This window comes from Papilio machaon, chromosome 19 (assembly GCF_912999745.1).
Source record: "Papilio machaon chromosome 19, ilPapMach1.1, whole genome shotgun sequence".
NCBI lineage: Eukaryota > Metazoa > Arthropoda > Insecta > Lepidoptera > Papilionidae > Papilio > Papilio machaon.
In genome coordinates this window covers 3675057-3703023 of record NC_060004.1, presented here as the reverse complement: position 1 = coordinate 3703023, position 27967 = coordinate 3675057, and the positions used below count along the sequence as shown (strand labels likewise).

General features: G+C 32.8%; 2 protein-coding genes across 3 annotated transcripts; both read left to right on the top strand.

The window, feature by feature from the left end:
* Nucleotides 1-238: 238 nt before the first annotated feature.
* On the top strand, nucleotides 239-27967 carry LOC106715299 (pyruvate dehydrogenase (acetyl-transferring) kinase, mitochondrial). Of its 2 annotated transcripts, none has more exons than XM_014508569.2 (9): nucleotides 239-632; nucleotides 13232-13289; nucleotides 16405-16554; nucleotides 17215-17417; nucleotides 18865-19059; nucleotides 19271-19437; nucleotides 23771-23885; nucleotides 24988-25097; nucleotides 27203-27967. In XM_014508569.2, the coding sequence occupies exons 1-9, from the start codon at nucleotides 530-532 to the stop codon at nucleotides 27380-27382; spliced, it is 1281 nt and encodes a 426-aa protein (XP_014364055.1). In that variant the 5' UTR covers nucleotides 239-529; the 3' UTR covers nucleotides 27383-27967. The 2 variants fall into 2 exon arrangements, with proteins under 2 accessions (XP_014364055.1, XP_014364056.1); XM_014508570.2 differs by having other exon boundaries at nucleotides 240-632; nucleotides 17233-17417.
* LOC123722076 lies at nucleotides 5776-7401 on the top strand. Its single transcript, XM_045682492.1, has one exon. The coding sequence runs from the start codon at nucleotides 6104-6106 to the stop codon at nucleotides 7358-7360; it is 1257 nt and encodes a 418-aa protein (XP_045538448.1). The 5' UTR covers nucleotides 5776-6103; the 3' UTR covers nucleotides 7361-7401.

Here is a 27967-nt window from a genome sequence, read left to right as displayed (position 1 = left end):
TTCCTTTTTGACCTGTAGCTGCCAAGTCATTTTTTTTAAATTTGTTGTCATCTTCTGTGTCTAAAGAGAATGTATATTTTGGTGGAAATAATCGCGATAGCAGCGCCTCCCTTACCGGTTCAGATAAGCTTGGTGCACTATAGATGGTATAAATCATTACAATAACATATAATGCGAAAGTGGCGCTTTACAAAAAAATCGATTCGTCGCTTCACTTAGTTGAGACATTATGTCACTCTGTATTGCTATTTTTATTTACTCTTTGTTTTTGGCACGCAGTGTCAGTTTTATTTATACGTCAATCTCAGTAAATGTCAGTTGTGAGTTGTGTTCGTTCAGCATCTGTTTTTGCGCCTGTCGGTCCGTTTTCGCGATCTGAAAAATACTAAAGTGATATTAACTTTTTTCAAATTAAATCATTTTCCATAAAATACAAGTAATAATGTATTTTAGTAATTTGTGAATTTTAGGGTGTGCCATTTTCAAGTATTATCGTTTTTGCTTATATTGATAATTGATAATTTCCAAAATGAGATTGGCAGGGACAATTTTCAGTAATGTTACGAAAATGTTGGACTTCTATTCCCAATTTAATCCATCGCCGGTTTCTATCAAGCAGTTTATAGATTTTGGTAAGTAAATATTTTGTTCCATTACATCTGCATGGTTATGTTACAATTTGTGTTACAGTGATATATAGCTTATGTTATTGAGGGCTAGAGTCAATAGTCTAAAACAAATACAACTAAATATAATTTATTAAAAAACTTAAAAATAATTTATTTTATTCTATTGCAAAGCAGCCATTTTAACTAATCATGAAATGTTAAAAATTTTATTTCTTCTTATCATTTTTATTAATAACTCTATTTTAGTTTCACAATAGAAGGTTTAATAATTTAAGAAGTGATAAATAATTAATTTACTTGTTACCAAATAGTAGAAATGTATGAATAAATATAAATTACCTCACATTTATGTATTTAAATCATAATTATATTAAAAATTTAATGGGTGTTGAAATTGATGCATAAATTAATTACAACACATTCTATTCTTACACACATGTGGTAAACATAGAATGATTCATTTAAACACAATCCCCTGTAAATAAATTTTTTCATGGTTTTATTGAAGTAAATGCCAACTTCCTGTTTGTTTCCATTTAATTATTATTTTGACCTTTTCATTAATATACTGAATTAGAATTTAGTTTTTATGCTGTTGTTGTACATCACCATAATGTGGAATACAATATGTACTAGAGTTACTTATGTAAATCTTGAACCCTAATAATTTCTTTTATCACAAATTTGAGTAATCATTCCAAAAAGAAAGTCTTCATCTTTCTATACTACTCCATATATAACTATTTGAAGTAATTAAAAACCATTTTGACTAAATTATGAAATTCTACACCATTTGTGTTATTTACATTATTGAGTTTCATGGCTATCTAATATAAAATGTAAACAAAGCAAAACAATCTAACCTTAACATATTGTTATCAGTTTGCAGAACTGGCTGCTAATAAATATAATATGTCCTACTTTTACTGCACAAATACATACAAAGCTGTAGGTAAAAAAGGATTTTAATTTATTCTATTATTAGTTTTATTCAATCATTAAAAGAAAAGAAATTATGCCTTATGCTAAGTTATTAGATATTTTTTAAGTAGCATGTGTAAAAATTACATTAAAAAAATAATTTGCATTTCTACACAAAAAACCATTGCAATGTCTTTTACTTTATGTCCTACATCATTTGTGGTCAGGGCAGTAAAATTTTTACTTCATACCTGCGTAAATCCCGTTAAATTGGACCAGTATAGCTTTTTTCTGTTTTGTATTCAGCAATGGAAATCTGTTCGAGATTTTGCATAACAATTAGTCTTTTAATGACAACATAATATAATGCATCTAATGCATGAACACTGGAAATCTCAGTGTATTTGTATCGTCAAAATACTAATGTTAAAAGGTTTTATTCGTTTTTAATTTGATAAGAAAACTGAGACTTCAACACGTTTTATGTTGATGTCTTGGCAGTGCAGTCTTAGTCAATTAGTCTTTCACACTGTCAGGATTCAAGGTGGTTTTTAGGAAAGCGCCTATTGGGTTTCAGGGTGGGTTTCCATATTTCCAGTTGTAATCCAGCACTTACTTGATTGCTGGATTGGAATAATGTATATTGGGCCTAATGTCAAGTCATTGGTCTTTGTTAACTTTTTACAAATTCCTGGTATATGTGAATTCTATTAATATATTTGCAATGTGCATGGAAATATAGTTTATCTCTCAACTATGTTTGATGTTTGCGTAACGTTAAAGCGCTTCATCCAGGCGCCTGTGTAAAATAAGTAAACATTTACATAGACAGAAATAGTTTACGACACAAGTAAAATATATTTTTGGTTAACTTTTAGAATGTGCAACATATTATTTACAACTGTATGTCTCATCCATCATATAGTTCGTCATTAGACTAAAAAAATAATAGTAAGTAACATATTCAAAGCAAAACTGCAATCACAGTACTACCTTAGTTTATTGGTTTAATGGCCATTCACATTGTCATAAGTTAATGTACAACTAATTCATATTGTACACGACATACAAATCAATATAAATACATAAGTGTTAATTACAGAAATCCTAAAATAATTACTATGTATAGAAACATTTTTAGTAAAATGTACATATGTATTAAAACTAATAAAAATAATTTATGATGCAGATGAGTATGTAAATAATTTATTATTTAATTTTATTACTGCTAATTTACTTATTAAGATTATTAATTAAACATAAGAAACGCAGCACGCGATCTAGAGGATTGCGGATTTGTGTTTTACACGAGTCTTGGTGCTCTTTTCATTTTAGAGTTCCAAAAACGCTAAAAAAAATTTTATACAAAAATCGGAAATGAATGAAGAAAAAATGCGTTTATTGTTATGATACATGTATTGCGACAGTGGCAACTCGCCTTTATAAAGTTTCGTTATATTTCGTAAGAAAGTGTAGAAGATAGTAAAGGCAGCTAAATATGTACTGCGACCTGGCTCAACGCCATAGCTCAGGGTCAATGTCAGACGCAAATCGTCGATGTTATGTCGATGCAGCTCCAGAGATATGTAGAGCATCCTGGTTGTTATACATTACAAGTTAGTGATGTGACATTCTTCTTGCACTTGCTATCGATATTTCTCTATTTCAAGTTAAATATTAATTAATGAACAGGAAAGTACAACAAGTACAATATAAATAGGATAGATTGTATATGAATATGAGGATATGATGGGATATAAAATAATGAGCCCGAATTATTTTTCAGACTTGATATTGTTATTTAAGTAATTCGTTGAATAAAAATTCAATGTGTAAAGAATAACAAAAATAAATTTGGGAAAGACATTATATAGAGTAGAAGAGATGCCGCCACTTAAATTCGCAGAAAATGTGAATCAACCGCATCCCATAAATCTCCGCAATTGTAGATGCGTTGCCTACCTTTAATAGATGAAGGAGCAGACGCACAGAAAATTAATATTTCCCCTACCTATGCGTCCAAGCCACCGATAAATCCACATCCCCTTCCCATCTTTTCGTTATAAGAAAAGGGCGGGAAGAGAATAATAATTAATCCTTATCTTATCATATTTTCTAACACTTGATATTCAATAAATTTTTATGATTAGTTGACTCGACTAATCATGCGCCATCTCTAAAGCAGTTAACTATAAATACTGTTATGAATGAGTGCCGTGTTACGTGAGCGACGGATTAAAATAGCTCTTCGCCCCACTTCCTCCTTTGTTAATTCACATTCTGCCAACAAATACAAAATAACCCATATACAATGTACTGAAATAGATACCATAGAAATTAGTATTAAAAACTTCCTGATTCGTTTCATAACGCTTTTTCTATAAGCTTCAGTACAGTCATCCAATTTACATATTAAATTGTCAAAACAACTAGATATTTTCCTCGAATTTTCGATGCGCACTTTCATAATGACGCAGTTAGTTACATCTATTTTTCTTAATGTACCCATATCGAGACCGTGTTATCAATTTTTTTCAATCACTAAAAACAAATAAAAAAATGAAATTGTGTGATTAACTTTGGCGTTATAGCGTAAACAATTGAATGTTGTTTATAATTCTTTACGTGTAACCTTGAAACTGTTTGTACGATCAATTTTATTACATCCGATTGCTCACTTCGATACCTACTGGTTATGGTTTCTGGTTTTACTTTATGGTTTAATTGATATTACTTTAAAGTTACGATAAACTTGTTTTAGTTAAATTTCTAGTAGAAGTGGTTTAGTATTTTTTTAATAATAGTCAAACATCGAGTAAATGTCGCATTTTATTTATTTTAATTTGTTCACCTTCGAACTTAGCTGATCTTCCAAATTATTGAAAAGATGTTTTTTGACTTTATATTTCGTATTTTATCATATACATAAAAATTACGGCTAGTAGTTTTAATAACAAACTGTTTAAGCTTGATACGTTTTGTGGTAATAGCGCGTGAGTGTAAATGCGTTGTAATGTGGTGCCAAAGTCCACAACAACAAGTAGGCTGGTAATAATCACAGTAATTGTACATGTGTCATAGTAAATATTAAGACGTTGAACATTATCGTTTTGATAACACGACTTTATAAGAACTGTTGCTACCTATTCATCTAGACGTAATATATTTTTCAAAATTCGATTCAAGATATCTGGTAAAGGATTTGATAAATAAACTGAAGTAATATGTTATTTAAGCTTATGTACGATAGCGCAGTATCCTCCATACTTGTCCTTTATTTTTTCGACATTAACTGATAATAAGTGCCTTTGCCTTTATTTAATTAATTGTAACTCTTTAAAAATTAAAAATAAAACTCATTATTTTTCATAATGTGAATCATTGAGTAGTTTTGTACAAGCTTCTAAAAGTATTCCAGAAACTAGGAGTTCATGTGTTAATGAAAACTGTCCGTCATAATACATAATTTGTTTTAAAGACATTTATCATAACTCAAGGTATCACATGATAATTAAACGATAGTTTAATGGCATCATATTTTTCACACCTTTTTAACGAATTCACACACGCATTGGAGACAAACCTCGAATCTTCGAATTGACGATACAAGGACAATAAAAATTAAAATGGAACTTAAGAGCTACTATTTTTTTCTTTATTAATGTATATCCATTTTTTTATAATAAATATTGACTATATGTTTGATACATGATAACTCTTGAACTACAGACATAAATGTAACAACGATTTTTTTTATATAGCAATGTTATTTCTACAGTCGGTTTTGATCAAACCTAGACTATTGGGACGGGCTTTATAAAGGTCTCATCGACCTTCCAGGAATTAATTGCAGTGACTCAGTTATTTACTACAACTAAATGTTGTTTGAACGCTTCCTTACTTTATGATCATAAGTTGTGACTGGATTGGGTTTATCGTGGATTTTCGATAAAGGCTTTAACACAAAAGCAATACGTTTAGTATCCTCACTCAAGAATTCAATTGTTCAAACTCTTAGCTCATATTTGTTAATTAAACAACATTTATGATAGCTCTGCGATAGTATAATGTAACTTGAGGTTAGATCAGTGTGTACAGTGTATCTCAGTTCACATATGTTATTGTTACGACCGTGTCTTACAGAACGAAGCGTTACAGATAACATTATTCTACATCTAAATACATAAACAATGTTTAGCGTAGTTTTTTTTTTAATAAATTATTCATCATTCGACAAAACGTAAAGGCAAATTGCAAAAAGTAAACGTTTTTTGTCTTTTGCAATGCGAAGATGCCAAAGACTCGACGCAGAATTTTTATTACAAGCAGTAATAGACAATCAAATCAGACAGGCTCAGACGTCACTAAATTTGTCAAGAGTGTCAAACTACAAAAAAATTGTCTACTAAATAGTCAATATGTTTCCAATATTTACGAATTTGTAGGTTTATCTAAATAGAAAGATTGCGTCTCAATTCGACATGTACAAACGTAGAATTAATTACTTTTTTGTAACTTGAGTGGCGTACTATGCATGCAATAGATCCAGCGAAATGGGCGATGATAATCATCTTTGCGCTTTGCCAGCCGAGATCGTGGTGTACATTTTTTCATTTCTGTCTGCAAGAGAGCTGATAAAATGCCGCCAATTGTCTATAAGATTGAAAGAAATAGTCGACAGTATGATTCAAACTGAAGCTTTGTGGCGACAGCACTGTAAATCGGAATTTTCGAGCATTTACCAAATGGCTCGCTATAAAAGTAAACCAGGTTTGCTGTGGTATAATATTTACAAGTCTCTGAAACTGTGGTCTAAACTGGCTTACGCCCGTGAAGATTTGGACGAATTCGCTTCGGCTTCAGAATTGAGTAATGAAATTTCGAACGTCATTATACTGAGAGATGGTTTGATAGGAGTCCATACCAGGGGTGGTATAGTTTATTATCATATTGAGACTTTAGATAAAGCTAAACGCGAAGATATTCGAGGAACATATTTACGTTATATGGAGAATGATGATATGATTGTCGTTCTGAGTTACAACCTCCAACTCTTTATCATACGCAAGACCATTCAAAACCCTCGCTTTGAGCCTTGTGTAAAGTTTGATAATGTAAAAACTTTTTTACTGATCGATGAAATAACGTACTACGTTACTTTAAGTGATGATATTTATGAATGTAAACGTGAGGACCTTACAAGCGAGAGGCTAGAACATTCAGATGACGGTGTCATGTCTTTAAGTTATAGTCGTAATAAACTTCACATTCTCACTTTTCAACGCAGCATTTACTCTGTTAATGGAAAGAACCTTGTTCTAGAATGTACATTGGGTTCTGATACCAGTTTATTGGATCAGTTATCGAAGTATAATTTTCTGGAGAGCCTCGACTGGAGAATTTATAACCAATGGATGTATGTGCTTAATCATAATCTGCCTCATGGTCCATTACGTGATATAATTAAGGTCCGCATGTACGGCGACGTTGTTTTCGTGGGATCAAATTGGGGAGTTCTACGTATCTATTATGCACCATATACAGGTGAAATATTCGACCTGTATAATGCAGAACCTGTGAGACAATTCAACTTTATCGAGCGCTACGATTGTCCAGTTCTATCCAATTGTCCTATCATTCAGATCGATGTGTCGGAGCGAGAAGACGGACACACAGTTATTGTGGCGATGCCTAAGAAAATTGCCGTGTTAAATTTAACTCATAACTTCAAAAGGACTGCGTCTGTCGCTATGTTGCCGTACCATGAGAATTCGAAAATGAAAGTACTGAAGATTAAAGATTTCGTTTAGTAGCCAAATAATAATAGTATAGACGATAACACTGACATATAAATGGAAACTATTTTAAGAAAGACTTTATGCAAGTAAGCGGTCTTTTAACAACCACTATTAATCAAGTTGGGCCACGATTTAGGATCATTGATTAATCTGCCTATTTCGTCACAAAGTATTAACATTATCAAAAATCAATATGAACTTTTTATTTTCTTCCTTGTTTTTCACTCGTTAAAGTAATAATAACAAAAAATATATGACATTAAAAATTTTTAACTTTATAAATTTCAAATGTGTTTTAATTTTATCAATGTTAAGAATATTCAGTTGATTTTGGAATAATGAATAACTTTTTAATTTTGGAGTTGGCAAACATTGACGTTTATAAAAAAACTAATTAGATTCCGCAAATTAATCAATTTAAAGTATATTTTTTTTACTCGTATTCCATTAAAGAAACTTAATTCCATCTACCACAATTTTATTTTTGATGCAATAAACACAAATTAATAAACTTCGTTGTTCAGTAAATTTATAAAAACGTAATTTTTTAAATCACTTATCAGCACCTCGTACACTCAGTGTTATTCAAATTTTAACTTTTCGATTGCCTTTTTTATCTTTGACGACATGTAGGCATGAGGTCGTTTAATCAGAGATCTTTGTCTTGAACGATACTTTAGCCTCACCGCCTATTGTCTACTTACGTAATGTTGTTATCTATTACAGTACTTACTATAACACATCTTTGTTTTTCTTTGTGCGTAGTTTTTTTTTAACATAAATTGTACCATCTCTAAATTAAAAAAGTAACACTAAAATATTGAAGCTTAAACTGTTGTACTAAAAGTCATTGATATTTACAGGTAGAGTCGAATGTTTTCTATTGTAATTTGAGTGAAGGTGACCTAAATTTAAAAAGAATGCGTTTTAAATACATGCCGAAGTACAACTAATTATGTAAAGTTACTATTAGGTTATCAGGTCACATAAAGTAAAGCTATTGTTGCATAGAATGAATTAATTTGTAGAATAATTAAATTAAAAAAAAAGAGTTTTTTATTTTGAGTTTGAACTTTACATGACGTTCTGTTACTTTATTCAAATCATAAAAAATGCTTAGTGTATTCCTTTAATAAAGAAATTTAGTCGCAAATAAACTACAGCACTTCTTGTTCTGTTAATTCAATTAGGATGATTACGTATTCTTGGCTTCCTCGAAAACTGTAATCTTAAGCGAGTATATGACAATCGACACGTACGAATATCGAAGCGGGCGAAGGCTTCGTGCGCAGTATCACGTGGTCTGGAACATGTTCCACTAAATGTTTATTCTCGAAACATGTGTCATCGGCCGTAAACTTCGTGTGATTGTGACTTTGACCGCTTGACCTTTGCAATACTCAGAAGTTTTTGCGATGTTATTGTTTATGTTAAAGCTAACTGTGATGTGACGCACGATTTGTTAAGTGCCTAAAGTGTTTAGTATATGAAAAGAAATTCTTTTTATTCCCAACATTTTAAATCAAGTTTCTGTTACAGTCATAAAATTATGCGCTCGGTAATCTATGTCGTAGCAAACATATAGCTTCCATATTATTATGGTACTTACATGTAGCTAACATGTTATTTATTGCATTTATAAAAGAACGAATGCATGACACCTTCGTACTTTAGATTCGCTCATCGATTGTAAAGCTGGGATTAATATTTATTGAGCGTGATAATTACGTCGTTACATGTTTATGGTCCTTCGAGTCGACCTTGTATTATGTGTTTGTTTACGATGTACATTTATGTTTATGTGTACGTTCTTAAACCATATGTATATTAAATGTAGTAGGCCAGAAAAATCGATTGAAGAGATTGCGATCTCTTTGACGTTCTTGTAAGATATATAGGTTATTATAGTTTTGTTAAATTAACTACTGAAACGGCAATGGACTGGAATCTAAATGTCATTAGATCGATCTTCGACTATAAGTCCTTGTCGGTATCTTGTAAAGTGCATCCACTCAAGGTAATGAAGGCGTGGTTGTCTATACTTGAGTATTCACTTAAATCGAGTGTAAATATATACGTAAGTGTTAAATTGTTATAAGGGGTATAATATTTACCTGATACTACGACACGAGACGACACAATCAGTTATCATATGTTACTGCAAATTGAATGCAAAATGAAAAGCTAATTTTAACTTTTTATCCAAATTTGGATTGATTATTTAATAGCCCAGCTACTAAACTTCCACATATGTGAAGAAATTGTTTCTGTGCAACGTTTTTTTTGCTTGGACATAGTCCAAAACACGGTAATCACAAGCGTAATGCATGAACATAATCTTATCAATTAATCAAATTGTCGTCATGTTTATTGTCCTTTGTGTCAGGCTTCATTGTACCTAGGTATATGCAGCTGATTTTTTTTTGAAAAGAGTCTTATTGTATAAACTTAGTTTAAGATTACTAGTAGGTACTAGTAATAGTAGGATAGGTATCCTACGTTGTATAAGAATTCGTGTATTTTAAGCTAATACTTCTTTTGAACATTCCAGTATATTAAAAAATACACTACCAGCCACTAGACTCTGTTCTAGGTTGTTTGCACAAGATTCGGTTCTAGTATACTCACAAGCAATGCTAGGAATGAAGAGTTTAGAAAGCTATTTAACATATTTTACGTAATACCAAGCTTCTGTTTTGATATAGGACTTTGAACTCTGTCAGGATCGGCAACAGCTGGCACGCGTGACGTTGTGCCGTGATCTAGCGTAATCTCGAACATTGTGTTAATTTGTTGAGTGACGTAGCGACACGAGCTATTTCTGTATCCTATATATTTGTTTAACCTTGCTTGACACCTGTTTAGAGAAAGGTGAAATAGGTGACTATAATTTAATGGATATTTCTTAACATTTTGTAACAGTATATTTCTGCATTACTTATTTGGTGTGGATGTATGAAGATGATTAGGATGGGTGGTAAAGAATTCACCCTTCTCCCAATAGAAATCCGCCAGAGAATTTAGGTTTTGAACGCGACCTTTTAGTCTTTAGGTCCTGGGTTCTAAAATAAGCTAAAGTTAATTATAAAGTACGTTCTCTCCTGCGATTTATGTTGTTCACATTTTTAGATTCTCATTGCCGCCTGCGTCACATTGTTTATTTTCATTTGCAAGTTAAATTTAACGTAGCACAATTTTTTCTTTGGTACCGGTTAGAAATTTCCGTCAGTGCCGACTGTTCTAGAATTCATCTTGAACATTTGGTAGTACGATCAACTGATATTTTGTTTCCCATTAAATATTATTTGAATCCCGTGGAAAATATTAGATTGCGTGTTTGGCATGAAACATGTTATTTTGCTATTGTATATTTAGGAGTTTCGTCACTTACGGAAAATACCACATCTAGCAGATCTTCATGTAACTTGAAATACATCATTTACCCTAAGAAAAAAAATTACAGATAACTTGTGTTTATTACTCATTATTGTTAAAATGATCGATATTTATGCAGTAAAATGGTACGATTTTATAAGGTCAAGCTGACTTACGTATGAAGCAGATGAAACCTTCAACAAATTGAACTGAACTAATGATGCAACTGCTTGAACTTTTAGATTTATGGGTAAATTATATTTCTAGTTTAATACTTCAAAATGTAGGTACCATATGTGTATGTTTGAAAAATAAGTTTTTTTTTGAATAGAACAAAATTGTGATTGGAAAAATAGTGGAACAAATCATGATAGAGTTTTGAAATTAACAAAAAATCATTTCACTTGAAATCCGTGCGTTGTAGAAATTATGTCCTTCGCTTAGTTGTTAATCACATTTGTTGTGACTTAAAGGATGTATCCGATTCAATAATAACTACCCATGTACACATAATATGACATTGAAATTTTCACGAAAACACTAGACTTGAAGGTTTTTCCTGTTGGTACCCAAAAGTTTCGCCCTGTAGCATATTTTTGCCTTTACATCGGCCTCTGAGACCAGTCAATGTTCACGGTCAAACTCAGATCGTTAAACTGTGGCCTTTGCTTTTATTATTGCCATATTAATTTTAAAAGCATTGTTAAATTTTTGAAAGAGAAAGTGGTCGGTATTTTATAATCTCTACTTGGCTAGCGTTAATACTACTTATGGTTAGCATAACGACTTCAACACTCAGATATTTATTTTGTTTTATATTTCATGTAACATCAGGTGGGCCATTATGAATTCTTTCTTTATTATATACTAGCTTTTACCCGCGACTCCGTCCGCGCGGAATAAAAAATAGAAAACGGGGTAAAAATTATCCTATGTCCGTTTTCTGGTTCTAACCTGCCCACCAATTTTCATTGAAATCGATTCAGCCGTTCTTGAGTTATAAATAGTGCCCTGAATTCAAAATATAAATTAATTGTCTTGAAATATTACTTGTTATGCAAATATTTTTGGATGTCTAGACGCGAAGGACGCAGTTGTTTATAAATAAGAGATTGGTGTCAAAGTCCGATCAGCTGTTGATTCATAAAACTCGTGGACTTTGCACTGTGTTTGTCTATGTTTGAATACTTGAGCAAATGTTTGTCATATACTACGTCTCTTGTTGTGTTAAGTCTTTGTTTTTCCATTTGATGGTTATGGCTCTTTGTTAATTAGATTTGTTTAGTGTCTTAAATGTGTGAAAATGGAATTCTATATGTGATTCTAATTATACTATAGGTAAGATAAATACCATTTAAGCTTTGGCACCAACGAAATAAAATGGTACTAAATAATAATTCATTTAACTGGGAACATTTATGGTATACTTGCGTACACTACATCATGTGATCTGCCAAAACGTTTGTGTCACGCGTGACAACCCGTCCACTACCATATTAAAGTAACTGGAACATGTTGAAATACGAAATTAAAACTGGTTTCGTGGACGATGAACCGGTTACTACTGCAATCAATGCGCTCTTTGTTTATTCATTCCATCGGCAGTAAGGGTTTGCGTATAGTTTGCATTCAAATTTATTGTAGACAATATGCAATTTACGTAATTTGTCGCGTCGTATCCTTATTAATTCAACATTGTGGTTCATATTATCAACACTATTGAACGTTGCCTAGAACTAATAATACTAAGAAGATCAGGTTACAACAATGTTGTTGTTGTTATTGTTAGTAAATGTAGACGACACAATGTAGGTATAGTTTCCATAGTTATACAGAATGTTTTTGATGAGGACGATAAGTTATCGAGCTTTGTTGTGCTCCTTGGGGAAGGCCTAGACCGATATGGTAGTGTTTCTTTGTGTAATAATTAAAAAATCCACTTAATTATGATTTTATGAAAAAATAACACTTGATGTTTTTTTCATATCGCTAAAGAGAATCTTCTCGACCCAGTAACCTCATCTACTAGGCATTGCGGTTTCTCAGTTCAGCTGTAGATAGAATTTCAATTACCGCAACACCCACGTACAAACGATGCGACATTGATTTTCTGAGCCGTCGACTCGGAAATCTGACTGGAGTGCGCTTTAAGGTTTATATGGCTGATCAGTTATTATTTATCACATCTGACTAAATACGGAGTACAAAAATTATTCGATCGCCTTCTAAATGTTGATCATGTTTTTTGATTGCTATTGCGTATTTTAGATAGAGTAAATTTAAATCAAATTAAAAAAAAAAGCGATAATTGTGATCATGATGCTCCTTTTCTCCGAAGTTTATATGACCGAAGTAATAACCTCAGTCTCAATAAGCAGCGTCACTGTAACGTAAATAAACTCTGGAATAAGGAAGTGTTGTTCATTTATAAAACGTTTGTAAATATACTGTTTGGTTTGACCACCGAAACTGTAAACAACTTTAAAAGTGAATTTTTCCTTGTTACAGGTCTAAATGCTTGCGAGAGGAAGTCATACCTGTTCTTGAGGAAGGAATTACCAGTGAGGTTAATAATTTCTTTAATATCCACTTTCGTGCTGGCATCGAGCCAGGTTCGCAAGGTCTCCGTGGGTCAATGTTCAGTTCACACAAAGAAACGAATCTGTCAAAATTGTACGAACGATATCGATAAGTTTGTCTAGTCAATCCGAGTTTCAGAAATACCGTTGTGCAGATATTGTTTTTTTAGGTTTGGTGTTTAAAGTAATCTCTTGGCACACTAGCTGTCGCACGCGACTACATCCGCGCGGTATTAAAGGATAATTAGCAGACTATGTGTTTTTCCAAGCTATGTTTTATATCTACACCGAATTTCAACGGGATCCGTTTCGCTGTTCTGGAGAAACGTAATAACAAAAATCCATCTATTCATCTAAACTTTCGAATTTATAATATTAGTAAGTTAAGATCACCTCAAATCGACCTATATCATGTAAAAATCAAATTATTATTACATGAAAGTTAAGGATGAAAATGAAATGGAGACAAATGTAGCGTTACTATTTGGGTATCTGTTTATTGTAACGAATTCTAGAAACTAGTGAGATTTCGTCGAGTAAGAAATAAATGCAAGGAAAGTTCCCACCAGTACCGATTTGACATATTAAGCTAAATGAATGCGTAGGTATTAGACGACTCAAATTAAAAGAGATCGCGCCAAATAATTGTTTCATTATTTTTCAACAGCGCCAAATTATTTATTTCGGTCTTTCAAATATTTATAGATACATACTTTACGACAGAATAACATTTTTTTCTATGTTTTATGTCAACTTCGTTTCGGTCAGTGTCAGTTTATCGTAACAACATAGTCCTAATTTAATAGAGTTATCTGACATCGAGTACCAGACGACTTGAGATGAAAATTTACACAATCCAATTACACTATCATTTCTTTTTAATATCTTTTCAGTATAATTTATCTTCATCTTGAACAGTTTGGCCGATTTTGAAGAATGTGCTGTTTTCGAATAATATTGTACTCCTTATTATCATAGAGTATACAGCGGGTTTATTAATCAATCGATTTGATACACTTTGAGAGACGCACTTCATACTAAAGTTATAAATCCGAAAGTTCAGATGGATGGATCGATGTTTATTTGTTAGAAGGTATCTCCGGAACCACTAAACGGATCTTGTTGAAATTTGGCACAGATGTAGATCATAGTCAGGAAGAACATAGAGGCTACTTATTATTTTTTAATTCAGCGCGGACGGAGTCGCGCGCGACATTTAGTAATGTATAAAGTGTAAACTCGGGTGTCAGGTATCGACTAGCCATGACACAGATCGTTAGCACACGTAAATATGTCTTTGAGAGGTCGATACGATCTATCCTCCGTAGTTTGACGACCTGAACCTTGAAATTATCGCGAGATACATTGCGCGCTAACTTAATCATTGTTATCAATCATCAATTCATGAAACAGTGTACTTTGAAGTTTATCATGATAGTGACCAAGGTTAATTCATATCCGGTTTCAGTCAAGTGTTTATTACATTTCCAGAAATGACACATGTATGAATAAATACAAAATTTCATAAACTAGTGTGCATTTATACGACAATGAAAACTATATACATATAAGCACGTGACATAATGTAATTAGCGGTACCATAAGCCCCTATTCGGACGCGTGCTTCAACGGGGGCTAAAAAAGCGTTCAAATAGAACAAATGCATTTCCATGTGTCTATGTTCATAAGGCAGCGCTTTTAAAACGCGACTCTTTTTGATCGCGTCGTATTGCATTTTGAACACTCGACGAAGGAAACAAGAGAGATTTGAAAGCGTTCAACACTAGAGAGCCGCCAACGCCGTGTTTTAACGGCGAGTTGAAAAAGCGCCCGTGCGGATGGATGCACTCTAAATATCTACAACGATGAATCTACAATGTCGTGAAAGAGGGTGGTACCTTTTCCCTCACCTTTTTACATGCGTGCACTGTATGTGTGTTATATTTAAAAGTATATCGTAATAACTAAGATTACGTCTGTTGCTTTGTAATTACTAAACAATTATGTTAACGCACCAAGTCAATTAAGACATTCGGTAAGAGATAAAAATAACGAAGTAATGTATAACTGTTGCAAGTAATCGTAAATGCACGTAATTTTAACCATAATACTTTTGTATTTCCTATTATACACTTATAATTACACGGTTATGGTTTTATTTTACAGAATTATAATTTCAAGTAAATTAGTGTAAAATAATCTTCCTTTGTTTCTGTACATAAACGAACCGGTTCTGCAGTTATTACCTGGTTATCACAATATCACCGTACATTAAAGCCCGCAGCGCTGTTTTATATCTGGCTGTTCGAATGTGGGGCACATACTTATCTACTTTGCTCATATAAGTTCTATTATTTTAGATTGCATTTATACTCCTTAGATAATTTTAAGCGTGGTAAAACTTTAACACAAAAGCCTAAACGAGGATATTCGAGCTTATAATAAAAGAAACATTATTAAATATATGTATACAATATTTATCGTCAAACTAAATATAGACAACTTTCGAAATCATGTCAAGATTGAACTAGGTAATTTTTTGCAATAACCTGTTATATTGCGAACTGTTCGTTGTATCTATCAATAAACGTATACATATATCGCAAAGATGGATAGATAGACATTGATGTGATTGAATCGCAAACAAAATTGGCTACATAAGCCACATGCGAGCACACCAACGTCAAAACCGGAGCTGAAGACAGTCGCCGTGGCCGATATCGGCCGGGATTACATCATCATCATCATCATCATGAATCGGAACTTTCATCATGAAGTTAAAAGTCTACTCTTGGGTATAGATTTCATTCTCAATAACTATTTGTTTGATAGATGGAGCCGGCATGCGTATCAATGCTAAAGTCAATAGTATCAAAACTCAAGATAATTAAAAAAACATCATTTTGGACTATAGCCAAATAGTTTCATAAATCATTTTTTTTTTAAATATTTTTATGGCACAAATATTCTCTGGTGCCATATGACTGTTTTTCCCCTTTTACAGTTTCATAAAAATCTGTCCAGTGGTTAGTCCAGTCCATACATACATAGATTTAACTTATATAGAAGACAAATATAAAAGAATTATTTCTTGTTTAATAGGTTGGCTAACATAATGAAAGAGATAGCTTTACTCCCTGAGAACCTACTCCGGATGCCGTCAGTGGGCATGGTGAACCAGTGGTATGAGCGGTCGTTCGAGGAGATCATACAGTTTGAGAAGATGGAGCCAGAACCGTCTATCTTAAGTCAGTAAGTAATGAACCAATTTATTTGCAAATAAATTGTAGATATCAAAATTGGTTAATTTTTTTTATTACCAAAAAAACAATTTAATTAACACTTATAATGTAGATTGCTATAAGTGATAGATAGTCCAGTCCAGAGTTTACATTCCCACAGTTGATGTTGGGTATAAACAGCTATGCAATAGAGACGGAAGCTTTTAAGCCAAAGCGTCACAACGTTCTTTTTATAGCTCTTTGTGTGTCAATAACTATGTGTACACAATGCTCAATAACTTCTCTTGACTTACGACTTTCACGATGCTTCTTTAGGTTTTATTTTATAGCTATAAGACATAAGCAACATAGTAGAGTGCAAACTTACATTTCGTAGGAGTATGTTAATGTAAAACAATTATTTAATGGAAAAAGACACTCAACTTTATATAATTTTATTTCTTTATTCATCACTCTGGAGTTCAGAAAATGTGGTATATGAAGGTAAAATGTATTTATCTGCCATTGTCTTGGAAAAGCACTCCTGAGACGAAATTTGTTTGCATGCGCAAGCGCATAATATTAAATGACCTCGACTGTCCTTATAGCCCGTAAAGCATCGTGTCTTTCAAAATTTTGCTTAAGTAACAAATTTGCTTTTCAATTCTTTCATTGAACTTTCGTGTCTCAGATCGTCAATATTGGACAGGTTCTGTGAGAGATTGGTGCACATCCGCAACAGACACGCTGATGTCGTACAGACGATGGCGCAGGGCGTCCTCGAGCTGAAGGAGTCGCACGAAGTCGATCCCGGCACTGAGAACTCGATACAATACTTCTTGGATCGATTTTATATGAGTCGAATATCGATTAGGATGCTCATCAATCAACATAGTAAGTGTTTTTGTTTCTTACGAGTAATATAATTATTGATAGATTGTGATGCTATGTGTAACATCCACTGCCGAAACACTTTTACAATTGGTGTCTATGTTTTATTTCAGGAAAAGAGAAAGATGGCACTATTTTTTTGTTTTTAAACTTTCTCATTACACTTGTACTATGTTACATTATTGATCTATAAGTTCAACAAACTTTTTTGTCCTTCACTCTAAACATGTCTGCGTCCCAAAAGCATTATAAGAACGAGGTCAAAGTAAGAAATCTAAGTAAAAACGCTTTCGGTCGTAAGCCGTCGCCGGAATACCAATTTATAGATCGATATTGTCAATGTTCTGCTGTTATATTGGATACTTAATTGCCTATAAACCTGTTTTCCATTATTGAGTCGCGAAAATCTTGTAAAAGTGTCACAATTGGAAAGGATGTTATTGTGTTAATTCTATTTTAACATACAAAAAGTATTAATTTAGAGTAGTTTAATAGAACACCAGTACTTAAATATACCAATTTTTGGTATTACCCAAGTCACACAACACACAGGTTGTCATGCCTTTCATTCTATCTGTCTACAACAATGTTAACACAAGTGCAGCAACCGAGAGCCATCGTAATGTTTTCGAATTATAATTTAGAGTAGGTAGTTAAATAAAACACCAGTACTTAGATATATAATTTTTTGTCTATTTCTAATAAAATACTCAATATATTAAAGTCAGACAACCATAGCTATAGTAGGTCCACTTTTACAAGGCCAACCCTTGTCCTAGTATACATCCATAGACATTTTCCACGTGATCAGAACGTTTAGTAATCATATACTTCCTATTGTTTCACTTCCTATGTTGCGTGTCCTTAATGCAAATTATTCCGCATTGGTTACTTTTGCACTCATTGCTAATGCTGCGGATATTCCACAACTAGAAACTTCCTTAAATAATAATAAAGTTGATTGAGATTTTACGAATAACATAGCTGATTATATGATTGCGAACAGTCAAGATTTAAAATTGTGTATCGGTTTGGAAATACTACATTAGAAAAAAATATGTAAAAGTTACACTATTAAGCCACTAAGATTGGTCTCTTGCCAAATCTTATCGCATTTATGTCGTGAAGAGATTTTATAGAAATCACTCTTTATAAAATTTTTAGCTTTTGCCCTCGACTCCATCCGCGCGGTATTAAAAAACACTCAATAAGTAGCTTTTGTGTTCTTCCAGATTATTCTACATCTGTGCCAAATTTCATCAAGATCCGGTCAACTGTTCCGGAGATATCTTCAAACAAACATCCATCCATCCATCTAAACTTTTGCATTTATAATAGTAGTAAGATATTATAAACAACAATGTAACCTACATATTAGCCATATAACAGACAAACAAATGCAAAATAACATATATCGGTTCAACTACGAATAAATAATGGTTTCTTATAGCTCTCCTCTTCGGCGAACAAATGGGCGCAAGACAAGCATCAGTAAATGGTATGGGTTGTGGCGGCCGGCACATCGGCTCTATAGATCCAGCGTGCGACGTAGCCGCGGTCGTACGAGATGCGTACGAGAACGCTCGCTTCCTATGCGACCGGTATTACCTCGCATCACCTGAACTTGAACTATTGCAGAATGGAGGTAAGAATTCATTTTTATAGAATGTAAAGGCGATTTTTGTGGCCACCGTTGAATAATAGGTATAGTCTGACAGCTTCTACTAGTGTCTCACATACTACAGATCGTAATAGTGGCTCTATCACAGTTTTAATTTTATTTTTAGTGCGTCCATTATAAAATAGAAAATAACATTTTATAAGAGTGTTCCATCTACCTTTATTGTTGTTTTCAGTGGCCTCAGACAGTCCGATGCCTATAATCTATGTGCCTTCACATCTCTACCACATGCTGTTTGAACTCTTCAAGAACGCGATGCGTGCTGTTATGGAGTGTCACGAAAATGCACCTCCACCTATACAAGTGAATTTAGTATCGGGCAAAGAGGACATCTCAGTTAAGGTTGGTATTACCCAAGTCACACATATTGTCATCCCTTTTTTTATATCATAAGGTGGAAACAAGTAGTCTAAGATCCCGCTGCAGGATTGGTGTGCTCATCGACTTTTTGTTTAAAACCAATTTTTTATGTCTATTTATAGTTAAGACAATATATATTTACTAGGGTGCCTATCAAAATTTGGCCGCCATTATTTTTTTTTAAATTATTTTTAATTGATTTTTGGTAAAAAATTTCGTTTATTTATTTTTTAAATAAAATAACGTCTACATAACGGTAATTAATATCAAGATTCTAAAAAATCACGGTTGCCGTTGCGCACCTGGCCGCACCTCTTTGCAGCCAGGTGTAAACAGGTATGATTTCGATAAATTTATACGTTTATAACCTATTTTTATTAATTATATGTCAAATTAAAGCTAATTTTTTTCTATTAATTATCATATAAAGTTGCTTAATTAAATCTGGCCGCAAATAAGGGTTACTGGCTGTTAAAGATAATAAATATTTAAGGTAGAGTGAAAGAGAGTTAGCGCGTAACATCATTTGTCAGACGAGGACAATTAAATACTTGAATAAAATCTAATAAAATTTTTTAAATGAATATTAAATATCGACGTTCTAATTAGCAAATTATCTAACTCCTTTTTAGAGAATCTTTTATTTGTACGAAAAAAACAATTACTTCAAAATTTATTATCATTTTAAAAAAACATTTAAAATTATTTATATCTAATAGAGATATAATATTTAAGTTTGAATAATTCAAATAATTTGTAATTGGATTATTGCTTCATCAAAATGTTAAAAAAATCACCCTCTAAAAAATAAGGAGTTAGACAAATTCCTAACTAGACCGTCGATATATCAAATCAATATTAATTTTTTGTTGCAATTTTTAAATTTGTCATTTTGAAAAAAATTACATATTTTTTGGAGTATTTATTATAAGTCGTCTCTATTACTCCCCGGTGGTTGAGAACACTAACGTTCGACGCATGCGCAATGGCTTAAAAGCGTCGCACAGCCGGCAATCGCTGTCCTCGTCTGACAAATGATGTTACGCGCTAACTCTCTTTCATTCTACCTTAAATATTTATTATCTTTAACAGCCAGTAACCCTTATTTGCGGCCAGATTTAATTAAGCAACTTTATATGATAATTAATAGAAAAAAATTAGCTTTAATTTGACATATAATTAATAAAAATAGGTTATAAACGTATAAATTTATCGAAATCGTACCTGTTTACACCTGGCTGCAAAGAGGTGCGGCCAGGTGCGCAACGGCAACCGTGATTTTTTAGAATCTTGATATTAATTACCGTTATGTAGACGTTATTTTATTTAAAAAATAAATAAACGAAATTTTTTACCAAAAATCAATTAAAAATAATTTTAAAAAAAATAATGGCGGCCAAATTTTGATAGGCACCCTAGTAAATATATATTCTCTTAACTATAAATAAACATAAAAATTTGGTTTTAAACAAAAAGTCGATGAGCGCACCAATCCTGCAGCGGGATCTTAGACTAAAGCAAACGGCCACCTGGATTCGCCGCAATAGCGAGGCGACCGTTGCCCATAGACATCCGCAAATGCAGATGCGTTGCCGACCTTTAATCATCGGAGAAGGGGACGCACAGAAAGAGGATATTTCGCTTTCCTATGTGTCCCCTCTTCCGACAAATCCACTTCCCCTTCCCATCCTTTCCTAATAAGAAAAGGGTGGGAAGAGAAAAAGGACTAAAATTAGGCCTCCGGTACCACACTCATCAGACGAAACGCGGAATTGCTTCCACTTCACGTCTGTCTTCTGTGTGGTTGTGGTATTACACAGGTAGACCCGGCCAATTCGTGCACCCAACAAATATTGTTGTTGCGGGATCTACCACTGTTAAACCCTTTCATTCTATATCACTAAACAGACACAACATTACAAGTGCAGCAGTCGAAAGCTATAGTTAAGTAATTATTTTCGAATTATAATGGATTTTTGATATTTAGATTATCATCAGATCATTAACAGCTCATTGTATGTTTACCACATACTATTGTGAACACTCAACAATACACAATATTATGAATACATCTCATTAATCAATAAATAAATAATTACCCAAGGACTTAGTAGGGTTGTCAACTGTGTGGAAAACACTGTTGTGTTCTACACAATTGACAACCCTATTACCTTGATGTAATTACGCAAACTTTCTAGTATAAACTAACTAACTAACTCTTGGAATATTATAAGAATAATAGTTTCCACTGAGAGATAAACCGTTATATAAAATTCTGTATATTTAATATTTTTAATCTTACTAATATTGTAAATGGGAATGTTTCGATGGATGGATGGATGTTTGTTTGAAGGTATCTCCGAAACGTTTCAACGAGTCTTTTTGAAATTTGGCGTAGATGTAGAACATAGTCCGGAAGAACATATAGGCTACTTACTACGTTTTTTTTTATTTTCGCGCGGACGGAGTCGCGGACGACAACAAGTGGTCTATAGTTTTTGTTTTATTTTGATCGTTTTTCTTTAAACTCGATTTTTTTTGTTTATTATCAAAGCTAGTTGCAAAGTTACGTTACGTGTCAATGATGTCAATGCTGGTTTATAATTTTATCAAAATGAAGTGATAATAAGCAACATCACGCCTCAGTCGTACGTCGTTATTCATTGAGATCATTTATACGACTCTGACATCTGTTTATTCAATGCATAGCCAATGTCCTTGTTATCATTTTGACCTAATTTACTTGTATACTTTTTAGTCGTTTAATTCGACTAGCGGTAATGACAACCATCTGGGGTCTAACAAGAAAATTTGCGAGAAAGTTTTCGTAATAAAATGTGTATGAGATTGTACTTTATATCCGATGGGGCGCTGCTGTACAAATCTAATACAATTTTTTTCGACGACGTTAAGAATACATTCTTGCAAATTTTTCGTGTTAATCTTTAATTAATTTTAAAGTTAAACAATTTTAATTTAAAGTATTTTGATATTTGTTAATTACAACATAATACATTACATACTAAGCTTAATTAATTCGAAATTTGTTGTAATTAATTCATGACTACAAGGTAAAAAATAAACAATTATATCTTCAGTGTTACACTGAATGTATTAAATTACATTGCATACATCTAACTGCCTACTCAGAGTGATGCTGTCTCTTAGCGTAACTCATACTTAATCTACACTTAGAGGACAATTAAACTCTACTCTTGTGTGGCTGTAAGTCATGGATACTTTCTCTTACTATTAATACCTTTATTCATACTAGTGGTCGCCCATTGACCTAAATTCGACCTCAATTCATAATAAAAAAGCTTTATTTTTTATTAATGCTTCTACGCACTTCAGTATATCAAATTACATGTTTATCCGTTGGCGATATTTTTAAAAAAGTGGTGCAATGTTTTGCATCACGTATTAATGCATAGATATTATTTATATAGATATCAAATGGCGTATTTAATTCATACAAAACGTATTTGTATGACGTTGAAATGTGCTAAAAATATACGATGATAAAACGGTTTGTGACTGTTTCCTAGAAAATGTATTTTGTATGATTTAGTGTAATCACTTTGTTTACACTCTTATTACTATCTTAAATCAAATTGATTGTCGCTTTTACAATTGACATTTACATATTTAAAGTTTGTTGGTTTAATAAAAATTTGTTATGTTGTATGTCTGACATATTATCGATAAAGGGTAAAATTGAGTTCATGAAAAAAACATATTTATTTTTACTTTATTTTTTTTGTAGTGTGGTTAGGATAAGTATTACATATCTAAAACCTTCGTAATACATCAAACAAATGAGAGATAACTGTGGCTTTCGACTTTCTATTGCCGAGGCATTTGCGTTGACACAATCTTTATCTCGATATTGTTGGAAAAGTTAAGGGATAACAACATGTGTCACTACAGTCAAAACTTACGGTAACATCGTGATCTACATATATGTTTTTTCCCAGACTGACAGGAGAGTTACCTGAGGGACTGGAAATTTACCTTTTGTAGCTTAACAGCTTGATTAATTTTGAAATAAAATGTGCCTTCGATTTGTCTTAACTCTCAGTGTCATAGTTAGCTGGGTTTATAGTTTTTTTTATGTAATTTCTAGTTTGCAATAATGATTACAATCAGTGCCGGTGTTAGGGTAGGGCGAGGTTGGGCTCCTCCAGGGCGGTGGACAGAAAAGGGCACCCTTGGGTCTCTTAAAGGCATAGTGAAAAAAGAGGGCGCGGTAGAAATCTCGGCGCTAAAAGGGCTATAACCATTGCTAAATATAATCATGGAGCAATGTTCATAGATGTCGGACCGAGGGGGCGGCATCCCGCGCAGCGTGTCAGATCTCCTCTTCAAGTACATGTACAGCACGGCGCCGCAGCCCTCCAAATCTGATTCACACACCGTACCGCTGGCTGGTAAGTATTATACAGGAATACAACACAAAAAAAACATACTTACATACTTGAAATAAACATTACCCTTTTAAATTAGTTGGACAAAAAGTTGTCGTATTGATTTGTCAGTCGTGTTAGTTGACAGTATGTATGAAATCGTTTATTTTTAAATATCAGAATTTAAGCTCATGTTACGTGGCTATTAGTTTTCATAAAGATAGGCAATAAATAACTAGATTAGTTAAAGTTTTGTTTTTTGTTGAGCTGAGAAAGGGAATATGGAAATAGAGATTAGAAAGTAGTAGCTAATTAGTATGTCACCTCTATATCAGAAAGAACGCTGTGATCGAAGTATTTTAATTTAAATAAATGTCATAAAACAAATACTTTTGTATGAAAAATTATTCTCGCTAGCATTTAGCTCAGTTTTATGTGATACAGATAAACAAAATCAGTAAAATGACCTTCATTGTCAACAAAATAACAAATAATATGAATGTAATGTAATAAAAAGTTTATCTGATGACGTATACTATTTATTATCATTGTTTTGTACATAAATATACAGTGTATATAAATTGTTATGTAAATATTCATTTTATTACTTAAATATACGTGATATTGTAATAGTTAAACATTATTGCTATTGCACGCTGCAGTGTATTATGATATATTAAAACTTTGTCGTTGATTGATTGAATATTGTAACAAATATTTTTATACTATTGAAGGAAATGATTGTCTTTTTTAGGAAACGTTTTTAATTCATTAAAATACAGGCTGTTTTATTTCAGTAAGATCTGTAACTAGAAAACTTGATGTTAATTGATACAAGATTATCTGAGATTTTAAATTAATATTGCTATCAAAGCATTTTACTTCTATTCCTAAGTCATTTGATTTGACTAGCACCTCTTATGTGTGTTATTTTTTCTGATATATAATTATTTTAACACTAAAGTGAACTCGCTAAGAAGATAGTTAGATTTTCATATTCGATTGCATTCGAATATTGGTTTGGTCATAGATAAAATAGAAAACCACTAACAAAATGAAGATACAAGTATGCGATGGTAAAAATCTTTACTTCTTTCTAGTTACTTAAGTTATTCTCTGTCGCTAGGTTACGGGTACGGATTGCCGATATCGAGGCTGTACGCGAGGTACTTCCACGGCGACCTGGTGCTCATGTCATGTGAAGGATACGGCACTGACGCCGTCATATATCTTAAGGTGAGTGCACACAGACAAAAATATTTAGAAAAGGATAGCTATATTTACCGCTCTTTCTGCCTGATACCAGAAAATACAAAACTTGTACACTTACTAGGATTAATTGCAGTATACACGAGCAAATATGTCCGCGGTTTATATTTCATAACGAGCTGTAAACAACACTAGCAAAACAGAATTGTAAAGATGTTGTGTAAGACAGAAGAAAATCTTCATACAACTAACTTGATTTTTTATTACACGCTCTCATTATTTTTCTGTTATGTTAGTCCTTAATTCCGTACTAATATTATAAATGCGAATGTTTAGATCAGTGATTGTCAAACTTATTTCTTTCACCGCCCCCTTTGAAAATCAATTATATTTCAGAGCGCCCCTAATTTTTATTCAGCCCTAAAACTTAAAAACCACAATTTCATTACTTTAATTAATTTCAATGCCCCCCATTTTTTAGGCCTCTTATTGCCCTCTCCTAGGTTTCGAACGCCTCCAAGGGGGCGTTATCGCCCCACAAGGGGGCGTTATCGCCCACTTTGGGAAACACTGGTTTAGATGGATGGATGGTTGTTTGTGAAAGTATCTCCCGAACGGCTCAACGGATCTTGATGAAAATTGGCACAGATGTAGAACATAGTCTGGAAGAACGCATAAGCTACTTATTAAGTATTTTTAATTCCATGCGAACGTGGTCGCGAGCGATAGCTAGTTTCTAATAAATTTCCCTATTTTAGTTTTAGATAGCCTAAATTTCTTATAGCATTTTAACTCTGGCAGTTAACAAGTGTGTTTTAAGTTTAACAAGTGAAAATGAATACGTGTTTTTTTGCTACTGTTTCACGTTCAAAGTAAACATGTTATTATCAGAGAACATTGCCCCTAATTAACTTTGTCACTGATAAGACGAAATCTCCCACACTTCTTGTGTTAGCAAAATAAACAGAGCATTGGAATGTACTAGAATTGTTCTCGCGAATGTATCAAGTAAATAGTTTTATAGGTTAGTTGTACAAATGATGAAGTAGTATATAAGAAATGTGAAATACAATCTCGAATCTGTTAAATAGGTAGTATTCAGTAGTAATCTTTGTATAGTTGTTTACAAATATCTTGGCAGTCCAAGGTCAAGTGCGCGCTACGCAGTGTCCTCCCACACTCCAACACACGTAAAATTGTGTTTATACTCGCGCGAGCCTCCAAATTATCTGAAAATTACTATAACCGATGTTGCGTTCATCCGGGTTCTGTTGTTATAGCCGGGTATTCACCTTGAAATATTTTATAGGGAAATATGGAATGACATTGTAATAGTACGTAACGTTTTTACGACTATCTATAACTAGATGATCCTTGTCAGAAATAACCGTCAAGGTTAAACTGATATTGACAATTTAAACAAATATGCCTATTGATAATTCCTTTCTTAACTTATCTATAAAGCGGTTTACTCGTTGATATGAAAATATTTGAGTTGTAATTGAAGTTTATAATTCTTATTTATCCACTTAGCTGTTATAAAGTTAATAAAAAACATACTTATCAAAGTAAATCTTGCTAATATTATAAATGCAAATGTTTGGATGGATGGATGTTTGTTTGTTTGAAGGTATCTCCAGAACGGCTTAACTGATCTTAGTGAAATTTAGCATAGATGTAGATCATAATTTGGAAGAACACATAAGTTTATTATTATGTTTTTTTTTTAATTCCGTGCGGACGGAGTCGCGGGCGACAGATAGTACATTATAAATGCATAAGGTCATGAGATTTCTAACACCGTCAATTTATAATATAACTATTTATATTATATAATTTTGTTTAAATCTCGCCTTACTTATTATCCAGCCTGTCTCGTATTAAAGCGTGATTCTTTTCCAGCCGATACTCAGTCGTAATTTTTATTGCTTTAGCACTGCCTTACCGTTGGTTTCCGAGACCAAAATCTCTGTATAAAACGGATCTTCATCCCTGTCATTATCTTTGACAAAACAGAGATAACAATATGTTTTAAACGGGAATTTCGGTCTCAGAAAACCACAGTTAGACGAATATTTAAAAAGTTTATCCAGCTGACAATAATAGCTAATATTATTAAAATCTTTTTGCAGGCGTTATCGAATGAAGCAAACGAACTTCTCCCAGTGTTCAACAGGACGTCGAGCAAGTTCTACAAGTCGATGCCGACGTTGGCGGACTGGTCTGGCTCTCTCAACACTGCCAGCAACTCGCAATGCGCACGCGCAAAGAACAGAGAGAAACTCTCGCCATCGATATCGCACGGACTATAGTTGTACAAGCTGGTAACACTGGTAGTTTAGAAATACTATATTATCTACGGTATCTATAGTTGCTTGCAAAAGTAATTGTCTATAAAACTTCTATATTGTCTATGGTACCTGAAACCGGTAAAATTCACACTAAGGAAGTTCTATATTGTCTATGCTATATATATTGATATAAGTACTATAGACAGATTTGCAAGTTTTTGGTAAGACTCGCAGTAATCTATTCATAGAAATATATTGTCTATGGTAGTCTTGCATTGTGTGAACGGTTTATGTGTGATATAGCGTGGCTGAAAAATTCAGTGTTTTGTGATTTAATGTACAAATTTTTCAATGGTAATAGATATTATATATCTAGAATTTATTTCTCGGCTTTAAAAATTCTAAATTTAGATTTACTGCCGCTGCGAGTCTGTGGTTTGTTTTTATTGTATATTTTTTTAACACATGTGATACTCGATTTAGCGATTTGTTTGTGAATAAAAAGAGGATGAAGTATGATTAGAAATAGTACACGTTAAGTATACTTTGACATTGACAGTATGAATGATTTAATTATTCAATAAATATAGTTCGCGCAAATGTAAT